At 42.7% G+C, this 12,047-nt stretch overlaps 1 protein-coding gene across 12 annotated transcripts in view; it reads left to right on the top strand.

Moving 5' to 3' along the window:
- The window catches only part of nrxn1a (neurexin 1a), a 189,157-nt gene that overhangs the window by 165,261 nt on the left and 11,849 nt on the right, over window positions 1-12,047 (top strand). For 7 of the 12 annotated variants that reach the window (XM_066664955.1, XM_066664954.1, XM_066664952.1 and 4 more), the window contains 2 exons: window positions 1,093-1,182; window positions 2,492-2,808. In XM_066664955.1, coding sequence (XP_066521052.1) covers window positions 1,093-1,182; window positions 2,492-2,808 — 407 coding nt within the window. The remainder of the gene's footprint in view (window positions 1-1,092; window positions 1,183-2,491; window positions 2,809-12,047) is intronic. The other 5 variants (XM_066664960.1, XM_066664959.1, XM_066664961.1 and 2 more) reach the window with 1 other exon arrangement.

Here is a 12,047-nt window from a genome sequence, read left to right as displayed (position 1 = left end):
TCTCTGCTTATGTTGCGTAGTCAAATTCAGAATTGATTTCCTACCTATTGTAATCATACATTAATTGTGTGAAGTAGGAGAAACACTGTTGGAGACGTTTGGTTGATTGACAAATAACAAGTTAATGACTCAGAGGGTAAAAACTGTGCCGCGTAATTATACTTTCTAGAAATCGCAGCTAGACAGGTTCACCTTTCATTTCCGACTGAAGATAGGAGTAGCAATTATGTGTGGGCTGTAATGGAAGTGGAGTAAATGTTTTCGACGGAGCCGAATTCAAGAGCGCAAAAACTGGCCGGTGGATAATGCATTGTTTTGTGTGAAAGAGCCAAAGTGTCAATCTCCCAACCCTGGTGCAGCATACAGATATCTCTATGTAGAGCAGCTCACTCCCAGGTCACGGCAAGCCTTTCCTCTCAATTGTCCGAGGATTTGGGATTAGAACAAGACACGTACGTTTATTCCTGCGAGCGATCTCTGAGGGAAAAGCTTTTGTCAAAGCCTTCTCCAATTCGCATGGGGCAAATGTTATGTTCTTCTGGAAACTGACTGATTTAACATGTTTTATTGTTTTGCTTATTTCCCTGTTGCCTATATTCCTGAGTGTTTTGCTGATATTTTGATGTCTTTAAATGTATTGTTTTCTTATAATTAGTGTGAGATTTTAGCTTAACTTAAATGAATGAAGCCAAAAGCTTGAATGTACTGCAATGACAGTGTTTAGGTTAAAATGAGCAGTATATAACTAGACGAAAAATCTGCTAAAAAGATTTAAAAGAAATATCATTTTGTAAATGTATTTTGTAAATGAGTGATATGGTATTTAAACTTTTGAGTTTGCTTTGTTTCTCATAACCTTAAGAGAGCAGGTGAATAGTTAACCTACTTCAGTATTTATCATAATATAGGGATAATTGTTGGCTTAAATAATAAAAGTTAATTGATTGATTATCAATGCTATGTATGTAATCTTGGTGTACCTAATTTTCAAACCAGAAAAAAAAGCAGCTAGCTGAGGCAGACTTGTCACTGTAGGTTTTAATCTTTGACCTTTCAGATTTTAACAATGAAATGTCTCTTTAAACTTTAAAGGCAACATTGATAACGAACGCCTGGCGATTGCTAGACAGCGAATCCCATATCGGCTTGGTCGAGTAGTTGACGAATGGCTACTCGACAAAGGTAAAAACATTGATTAAAACTTTAAATAAAAGATAATTTGATCATAAGCAAGTGATATTACTGCACAAACGATAAACCATCTAAAACATAAATCCCCTGTTTAACAAATTTTAAAACTTTAAACAAATGTAGTTTGTAATATTTGCATTGTACAGTAGAGTAATGTGTTGTTATACTGCATATGTAATCAGTTTTACCTGGCAATCACAGGTTAAAGGGACTGGTAATATACTGATAAAGTTAGATCCATCATTAAAATATATATATCTATATATATATCTACATATTTCATGTATGCATATATCATTAAAATACTTAAATAATGTTCACAACTGTAAAAATCTAAATTATCAATTAAAGTATTTGTCACATTTTCAATTCATAGTGTTGATGTTTAATTCATATATGTTTCCTTTCTATGCTAAACATATTGCTTTTGGAAACTGCTAAAGTGCACAGTTAAAAAGATAAAGCAAATGTCTCTTAAATAGCTTCAATGATTATTGGCATCAGATATGAAGTCCCTTTAACAAACAGATTAAACCCATGAGAAGGGAAAAGACTTCTGAGTGCATGCTGTAATGAATGTAATCATCTGAAACGTTCAGAGTGACTGGTTTTGAACTTTGCTTGTTTTCTTTCATTTGATTTTGTTTGGTTGCTTTTGTTTTCCTTCTTTAATGAAGTTATTATCATGATGAATGATGTATGTGTCATGTAGTAGTAAAATCATCATCTCACGTAAGCCTTATTTCAGTCTAATTAATTTCAGTTGCCACCGCCCTTGCTGAAAGGCAATCTCATCAACAAAGTTTTACTGCTGAACTGTGAAAGCGAATCGTTTTCATCTGTAGCTCTCCAGCCTCCAACTCGCCACTCTTCCCCAAGCCGAGAGGCAACCTTTTTGCGTTTCTTGTTTTCAAGAAAGAAAGAAAGAAATTTGATTGTCCTTTTAGCAAAGCTCCATTGATTAGTCAGGAGCCAGTTTCTTCATCCTCTTCATTTGTTTGCATCATCAACAGCAGCCCATTAAATCAAAGTCGATAAATTACTGGTGTTGCTGTTAGCATTAGAGTAATTTATTGCTTCCACAATCGTCAGGGAGAATAAGGACACGTTGTTGTGTGTTTCACCATCAGAACTTCCATCATTCCTCTGTGTGCATGGATGTGTGTGTGTGTGAGCGTGTGAGCGCGCGCGTGTGTGTGTGTGTGTTTAGGAGTCTGAGTATGTATGTATGTGTGTAAGAGTGCGCAGTGTGAGCAGGGCCGTTGAACACCCGTATTTGTGTAACGTTGTCCATTGGCAGGTCGTCAACTCACCATCTTCAACAGCCAGACTACCATAAAGATCGGCGGCTGGGAGCGCGGCAGCCGGGCGTTTCAGGGGCAGCTCTCCGGCCTCTACTACAATGGCCTGAAAGTGCTGAACATGGCCGCCGAGGGCGACCCCAACGTGCGCGTGGAGGGCAGTGCCCGGCTGGTGGGCGATCTGCCCTCCTCCTCTATCACCCCTCAGTCCAGCGCCTCAGCCACAGGGAACCGATCCGAAACGTCACCCTCGCTCACTGACATCACCACCACCACAGCGTCCAACCGCCAGGGCAAGCAGACCACACCGTCACAGGTCAGTGTCCGTGACTTTATTTTATAATCCTGCTTCGTGTATCTGGGTTTGTGTGCGTATGGTGATGGATTACTATGAGAGTGTTTTGATTGGCGGACAACGATGGTTTATCTAATGGCTAGGACTAACTGGCTCCTTCGAATACTAACTAACCCAGGGTTCAGTTGGTATGTGGTAGCAGTGGGTAAATGTTGGGAACAATGTCAAAACTGCAGCCAAATTGTCAAAAATAAATAAATATTTAAAATAGTCCAAAAACACACGTGGGTAGGTGGATTGGCAACTCAAACGTGTCCATAGGTGTGAGTGTGTGAATGTGTGTCACCCTGTGAAGGACTGGCGCCCCCTCCAGTGATTCCAGGTAGGCTCCGGACCCACTGAGACCCTGAACTGGATAAGCAGTTTCAGACCATGAGTGAATGAATGAATATTTAAATTATGTTAAAAAGTAATTTTGGAGCATTTTTGTTGGTCCATTCATCATAGACTTTTTGGCACAATATGAAAGAAATGTGCTGTGTTCAAATGACGTAATACACTAAAAATCAACAAAAACGGAGATACATGTTTTTCTTTGAACAGTGGCAATATCTAAGACCTTTGGCTATTATCCAATTTACACGGAAACCATTTTGTTTTTTGGTTCCTCAAAACAAATTATTTAGGTACCCCCTACTCTAGAGTGGTTTTCCTTATTCATGCTGTTGTTGAATATCCTCTAGCCACATTTCTGAAATGTTCCCTCTCATTGCTGCTCTACACTTAACCTTCACACTGTTTTAGAGCTTTCTCCCTCATTCACAGCCACAGTGTTTTCTTCCATTATTCTCCGCATTCACAAATGTTCCTTCTGTTTCTGTCTGACTGCTTTTATTTCTCTCTCTCTCTCTCTCTCTCTCTCTCTCTCTATTTCTCTCTCTCTCTGTGTGTGTGTGTGTGTGTGTAGTACCCAGTGTGTTGTGGCCTTAATCAGTGCCTCAGACTTTAGCAGGGCACTCATCATGCCCTCCGACAGAAGGGGTCTTCACAAAGCTAATACAGTGGCACACAGGAAAGCTGTAGCTGGATTATGTGTTGGAGAACAAGTGGCCGGTTGAGCTCCAACTGAGTCCCTCACTTCTTTCTCTAAAGTGATTCTCCTGCTCAGCCACCTGCACCAGGGCACTGAGCACGCTCCGAGCAGCGGGAGATCAGACACTGAATGTGTGATCAAAGAGAAGTTAAGGCAAATGAAAGTAGGTCCAGGAAGGGTGTAGTCGGTCAGGGGTGAACACTTTGTAGTGGTCAAGTCATTTCTCTTTAGCGCTCTTGGAGGAATAAGTGGTAAATCTGCCTCCCCTCCTCTCTCAGTCTCACCTGTTTTGTTCTCGCTCTGTCTCTCTCTCTCTCTCTCTCTCGGTCTGTGCTGCAGTGGGTGGTGTACGACACATCACTCTCTCTGACAGTGGACTCTAATTGCAGTGCTGTAATTACATGTCAGTGCTGCTAGCTGACCGCGCTGATTGACAGGCCTGCTGAGGCCAGTCCGTTGCTGATGGGCTTGTGTCCTCAAGCGTGACGCCGCTCACTGTGATTCAGCTTCCGCAACAATGAAATCATAATTTGATATGGTTAAAACTAATTCCGGGGCTACGTATTAAATTACCTCCTCGCTCAAGGGCACCCCAGGCACTTGGTGCGAAACCAGCGGTTACCACCAAGCTGATATTGTTTGCTAGAACCGAAACTCTGCTTATCGTAGCCTCATCTGTGCAGATCCTGCTACAAAATGGTGGGCCGTACAGAGAAAAAAAAAAAAAGCAATGTGATGGTGGGAAATGTTGCCATGGAAATGTGCGACTCCCCTCCTCTTAATGCTGCAGTGTCTCTGCTTTTCAGCTCGGCTCAGCTCAGCTCTCTCTCTCTCTCTCTCTCCCTCGCTCTCTGGCCAGCTGCTTCACTCTGTCCTAAAGCAACCACTTCATTTATGAAATATCTAATGCTGTATTAGTGCTTTAACATTTAATCAGTGGTGAGAGCTGTAGAGAGGGAGAGATGTGTGAGCCAAGTGGTTCATGGACAGGCGTTGATTACAGATGTGTGAAGTTTCCATTAGGTAAGAGAGCTCTTAGTAATCACTACTAATGACACTTCCTCTCTCCTCTGTCCCCTCTTAGCACTTTGGCACATGTCCGCCGAGACGGCCCTGTCAGGCAAAATTAAACACACTTAATTCAGCCGGAGAAACTGTGGAGCCAGAGATTTTCAGTCTTTAACGAGTGAATGAAAATCAGTGTTCTTAAATATGTTACAGTTTTACATGCTTTATTCTTTTTTAATATCTTAAATATACAAGTTACTAACAAAGCAGAAACTGACTAAATTTGATGTCTGTTTGCAGACACCTCTTCACCCATTATTTCTTCTGAAATCAAGGATATGTGCAGGTAGATTGTCCCCCTTGGCTGCAGTAAAAGCATCTATTCTTCTGGAAATGCTTAACACTAACTATTGAAACATTTCTGATATGATTTATTGACATTCAAGCCTTGTTGAGATCACACACTGATTTTAGATTTGTTTTGGATACAAAAACCATTCCATATTATCCCAGATGTGTCCTGTGGTGCTCTATCACGCCAGAAAATATAGTTTAAATTTTGTTTAAGAACTAAACATGAGAAAGACAGAGAAATGGCTGCTTTTATTTCTTTACTCAGTTGTTCATTCATTCATCTGTACCCACTTCATCTTGTTGAAGGTTGTGGTGGGTCTCAAGCCGACTCAGAATCATTGGGTGCAAAGCAGGAACACCGTGGATCACTGCCACTCACACACAAATATCTATGGACAATCTCCTCACGGAGTGTGAGTCAAGGACCCTAGGGCTGTGTGGCAGTGATACTACCTCTGGTACTACCTTGCCACCCTCTACTAAATATGATATGATAAAATATTAATGACATATTTATAAGACAAGATAACAAGGTATGTAAACATGCCATTTGCTTCCCTGCTTTCTACACAGAAGTGTAAAATAAACACTAGATATTCCATCAAATCAGAAATAAATCCAACCAATCACAGCACACAATTCATCCATTCATTATCTGTAAGCGCTTATCCAGTCCAAGGTCGTGATGGGTCCAGAGCCTACCCAGAATCACTGGGCGCAAGGCGGGAATACACCCAAGAGGGGGCGGCAGTCCTTCACAGGGCAACACACATTCACTCACACACTCAAACCTACGGACAATTTTGAGTCACCAATCCACCTACCAACGTGTGTTTGCACCCGGATGAAGCCCACACGGACACAGGTAGAACACACCAAACTCCTCACAGGACAGTCACCCGGAGCGGGACTCAAACCCACAACCTCCAAGTCCCTGGAGCTGTGTGACTGCGACACTACCTGCTGCACCACCGTGCCGCCCACAACCAATTCACTAAACGTCTAATTTTAAAATGATCTTAAGTGGTTTAAAATATGAATCGAGCACTTATATGACTACATTTTTTATATTTAACCGAGGGTTTATCAACTTTCACTCTACCACATTGAACGTAGATAAACTGTTTGTCCATCACTGATTAAATGTAGTACCAAAATAGTGCACACAACAAAGATATAATATTATAGTCCTTTGCAATCATTCCCAAATGATCCAGAACTAACAAATAATCCAGAAAAAATGGAGAAACAAGAATGAACACCAATGGAAGCATGACGTGACGGATTTAAGAATAAAACCCGTTCACACACCGAACCTGTTCTGAGTTAACGCATTACACTTTGTTGTAATAATTTTATGTGTAGCTCTTCTCTATACTTACTTTAGACTAGTTTTTGAACACAAACCATCTTCCATTTTGTGTAGCTTGAATTAGCTTTAATGAAAAGCAGTCACAGAGTGTGGAGCTTTTTTTAACCCACGGTGGAGAAAAATTCCACAGGATGTAAAGCGTCATGGTGTGTTTTGCTTAGTGCTGGAGAAGCTACAAACAAACAGCTCTGAAGTGTTTCTCAAAGGAAGAAAACACTTGTAGAAATGGAGGGGAAAAAATAAAAACCAACAGAGTCTGAGTTAGCTTTTGAGTGGCAGATGATGTGCTGAATATTTCTATCAGAAGTCGATTCCCTTTGTGAGTGGAGCTGAGGGCAACTGAGATTTGGAAGTGGCAGCTGCGCTTTATCATGGTTGTCTTTTCTTTCTCTTCGCCTTTGTCTTCACGCTTCTCATTCCCTTTATACTGCATTATCTCTCTCTCTCTTTTTCTCTCTATCTCTTTTTATCTCTCCCCCTCTTGCTCCCTTGCCCCATGTGATTTAAAGGGATGATCTTTTTCATGGCTACAGCTCCCACATTCCCTCTCAGCCTGTGCGGCTGCTGTTTCTGAGGCAGTGGCGGTGGATTTCAGAGAGGCAGGAATTAGCCGAGTGAGGACGTGTGTTTATTCTGATCTAATGGGGTGGCGTGCTGGGTTCTGAGCTACGTGCTAAGCTTTAAATAATGAATTAGCGCTCTCTGCGTGTGCCATACGTGTCATTAAACACACCGGGACATGTTTGCGATCTGAAGGATAGACACAAAGTGTTTGAGTGACGGCTGCTCTGCCAGTGAAACGACTGCGTAGGCGCATGCCTCCTGAGAGACTCACATCTCTATTCACTTGGGGCTGCGCACACGTGGGGTTTGTTTCACTGCATTCTAACAGTGCTGTTTTTATCCTTCCCTCGTGAATATATTCAGCATGCTTTCATTTATTTATAGCTTGTTGTGACTGTTGTGGGTGACTGGGAGGATGTGACGGAGACGTGTAGGTTTATGCTCCTTGCAGTTAAAGTAGGATGAAGGGGATAGTAATATTTATTCTGATGAAGATACTGGTGAAGAGAGTGAGATGACCTTAAATGCCTTTATTTCTTTTTTAAAAAATGGAATTTAACTTTGTTCTAGAAGTTCCTAAATGTCCAAACAAACCATACTGTCTATTTGTTGCTGCCAAACACATTTCCATATATCCACCTATTCATCCTTCGAGCAAAGTTAGCCCCATCAGTCCTCACTGAAAGAGTGTTTGATTATTCCCTCATAAAAATAGTGCTTGTGAGTGCACAGGGATGTTAAAAAATCCCTGTCTGGAAAAACAAATTATGTGAAAATGGTTTTAAAGGTGCGGCACTGTGGAGCAGCAGGTAGTGTCGCAGTCACACAGCTCCAGGGACCTGGAGGTTGTGGGTTTGATTCCCGCTCCGGGTGACTGTCTGTGAGGAGTTGGTGTGTTCTCCCTGTGTCTGCGTGGGTTTCCTCCGGGTGCTCCGGTTTCCTCTCACAGTCCAAAAACACATTCCAAAAACACACGTTGGTAGGTGGATTGGTGACTCAAAGTGACCATATGTGTGAGTGAATGTGTGTGTTGCCCTGTGAAGGACTGGCGCCCCCTCCAGGGTGTATTCCTGCCTTGCGCCCAATGATTCCAGGTAGGCTCTGGACCCACCGCGACCCTGAACTGGATAAGTGGTTAAAGGCTTAAAGATGTAACATGTATTTGTTCAAATCTAATTCATGGCTTCTTCCTAGAACTTTTACACTTTATGGTGGGTCACTTATAAAAAAGAATTCCCTATGGGACCACTCATGGAAAAGTTCCTCCAAAAGAGTTTTTCTCTGGCATTGTGCAAAGAACTCTTTATTTTTAGAGCATGGATAGTTTTTTTTGAAAAACACAGAGCAGCCAAGGGCATTACACCTTATTCTAAGGTATAAACAGATGGGGGAAAGTGTTAATGACTGATTTTGGCAAAGAAATGTCAGAACCATACAAATGTCAGAAGTGGACCTCTGGGAGACAATAAAATACCAGTAAATTCCAGGACATTAGCCAAGTCCTCCAAGCTTAAGCTTTTGTGAACTTTTCTGTTGGTGTGTGCCAGTTTCTTGTTGGAACCCAGATATAATGGCAGTTTAGCGTCACAAGATTTTCACCTACACTCCTACAATGAGTCCAGACAGTTTCCTGCCATTGCATCATGAGAAGAGCCAAGAATAACGCAACTTCATGCATAACTGCTTTAACCAGCCGAGCTAAATAGCCCTGGCTCCAGCACATGTTTGGTTTCTGTCCATTTAATGGATCTTCCTTTTATTCCCTGAATGCTCTGTTGTCACAGGCTTCATTTTCAACGATTGCTTAAATCAAACAATCGATAGCAGTGTTGGAGCTGGCAGGAAGTGGGTTAATGAAATGGGTTAGTGAAGCAGAGCTCTCTCTCTCTCTCTCTCTCTCTCTCACTCTCAAGATTCAAGATTCTATGTAGCTTTATTGGTATGACGGGTATGAGAACAAAATTACCAGAGCATTACACCAAGAAACAATAACACCAAGAAATGAAAAAATAAAAGCAGCCATTTTAAAAATAAGGCGCTACAGTAGTGAATTAAGGAGTTTTAACAACATTTACATACACTGTAAAAAAATTGCTGTAAATTTACAGCAAGTCAGCCACAGTATTTTATTGTAAATCACTGTATTTACAGTAAATGTTTGTATTACTCAATTACAGTAATACGCTGTAAATTTGAAATACAGTAGTGTTCCTGTAAAAATACGGTAAATGCCTGGGAACTCTGCTGCCAGTATTTTACTATAAAATTTACAAGAATTTTTTTACAGTGTATGCTTTATATATGGAGTAATATGTAGTATAGATATTTATATCTTTAGGGGAAAGGGAAGGGTATGGAAGCTGATACACACTGTACAGCGAGGGGGGATGTGTGCCTTGCTCCCCGTATTATCTCTAATTTCTCCAGGTCTGTAAGTGTTTTAAAGTCTAGAATCATCTATCTGTTGTTGTTTTGAATTTTTGACGGTAAAGGAGGAAGTGCCTCTCTGTCTCCGCCTCTCTGCTCTCACAGTGACCACACACTCTCTCTCCTCTCTGGGCAGACAGGACCTTTTATACCTGCCCTTCTCTTCAACCAGGCTGTGGTCACTGATCTTCAGGATCCATCTCTGCTGTGGGTCTCTGACTGTCAGGCGATATTCTCTTTTAACTGCACTGAAATGTTCTAGTTTATTCTGAGCTTGGATTTAGTTCTCCCAGTGTTCTAGATAGCTGTTCTTAATGTTAGTGATGAGCTGGTTGGTGCTCCAGGGTGGGGTTTGGACAGTGCTGTGATGAGCCTCTGTGATGGGCAGCCGGGTCCTCCTGGGCAGTGTCATCCAAGCTTGTTCTTCTTCGTGCAGAATCGTTTCATGCTGCATAGTGAAATGCTTCATCACTGTTACATCATGTAATTAAATTCTGCTCTTTTTTTATTGGCCCATTTGTCATGTCTCCTGCAGCAAATCCCTGTCCTTTCTGTGCTAGGAGCCTAGATGCTACCAGGGCTTGGATTTTATTCCTTTTTATGAATTCTATCACATTCATAATTTATGGCCATGGTCTGTCACTGTGTGGATTCTGCAGTTGCAGCAGACAAATTGAGCCCCACGAGGCTGGCTGAGGTGCAAAAAAACACAGAGACAAAAGGCAAAGAGAGGTGTGTGTGTGTGTGTGTGTGTGTGTGTGTGTGTGTGTGTGTGTGTGTGTGTGAACACTCCCCTGATACGGTGTGAAATCCCAGGTAAAGGCTGCACATTCTCTTTTATGATAGTTAATGTTGCAGAGGGATGTGGAGTCCCACAGGGAGAACTGGGCTTAAGATGAATATCCATATGAAGCAATACAGAGAGAGAGAGAGAGCTTTAACTGCAGTAAGTCATGCTCGCTCGACCCTGTTGCTCTGCCGTACTTCAAAGTGTTGTGTAATATTCCTTCCAGGCTAACTCCTTTGCTGTATACTGGGAGAGTGTGTGTGTTTGATGTGAGGCTGTGGGCTGTGTCCCTGTGGTGTGTGATGGCAGGGCGGAAAGTGTGCCGCCCCTCGCATGCACACTTCCTTCTCCAAAGAAAAAAGATATATATAATAAAATACCGTCTCCAACGGAGCAAACCCTTAGCAACCTCAGGCTCAGCGGGGCTCGTGATTGGCCAAACTTAGTCAGGTGATCCAGACAGTCTGCTCACAGTCTTACCATCTTTTTTCCATCTCTCCCTCTCACTCTCTCGCCCTGTGTATCACTCTCTTTCTCGTTTTCTCTCTCGCGCTCCTGCTCCACTTCCCCTTCTCGCTCATACTCGCTCTTGCTCTCTATCTCTCTCTCGCTCTCTCTCTCTCTCGCTCGCTCTTTCTCTCTCTCTCTCTAGAAGGCACTGATAGGCTCTCCTGATGCGCAGACAATTTATCTTCCTCATCTCCCTACCAGAGTAGGACTTCTCCAGTCATCACTATTGATCTCACAGAGCGGACTGAATTTACTGGTGTTGCTTTAGGAGCAGAGGCAGGAGGAAGAGGCAGAAAGAGAGAGAAAGAGAGAGAAAACAGAGCACAAAAAAAAAGCCAGGACAAACTCACCTAAAGAGAGAAAAAAAGGAGAGAAAGACAAAGGCATCAGCTGTGTAAAGGAGGCAGGCAGAGTAGCCAGGCTGCCATGGATGCAAGATGGCATTGTTCCTCGTCCCAGGTAGTTTCTCTTTCTCACGGTCCTTCACCATCTAGCCATCTTCGCATGCAGAGGCTTTCTTATTCTCATATTCATGCAGTGGAAAAAAAGAGGCATGCACCTTTTGTCTGCACTCCATGAGAGAGAGAGAGAGAAAGAGAGTAGAGTGAGAGAGAGAGAGAGAGAGAGAGAGAGAGAGAGAGAGAGAAAGCGAGAGCGTGAGGGAAAAGTTGCAGTGCTTTGAAAGTGAACAGTCGCCGATGTCACATTTCTTTTGTTCCAAACAGTGTGTGCTCCTTGCTTTTGAAGTCTATGTTCCTCTCTGCCCGCCGCTTTGCCTCGTGTCCAGCTTCTTCCACAGCATGCCGTCCATTCCCTCCCTGCTTCAGAGCTTCTTCATTCTTCTCCAGCTGTGCAGAACCTTGCACATGCAAAAGTGCCTATTAGTATTGTGCACATCCTCCTTTCTCCACTCTCGTATAAAGTGAAGGGTGAGCTTGGCACTGTCCTCATGGCAACAGGAGTTAGTCTCGTCGGGATTGAGTGTGGACGTGTCCGCCAATCCCGTGCTCAACTTCTCTTCCAGCTGCAGCTTGCTTCTTCTCCTTGTCTTGTCAAAGAAGCAGAGCTGAAGTTGGAGAGTGGCATCGTGAGCTTTTGGTGCAGGGTGGAGGCTCTGTAGTTTCTCCAGCTACTCAGAGGCTTCT

Source organism: Hoplias malabaricus, chromosome 3 (genome assembly GCF_029633855.1).
Source record: "Hoplias malabaricus isolate fHopMal1 chromosome 3, fHopMal1.hap1, whole genome shotgun sequence".
NCBI classification, from domain to species: Eukaryota; Metazoa; Chordata; class Actinopteri; order Characiformes; family Erythrinidae; genus Hoplias; species Hoplias malabaricus.
This window is presented reverse-complemented; position numbering and strand designations above follow the sequence as displayed.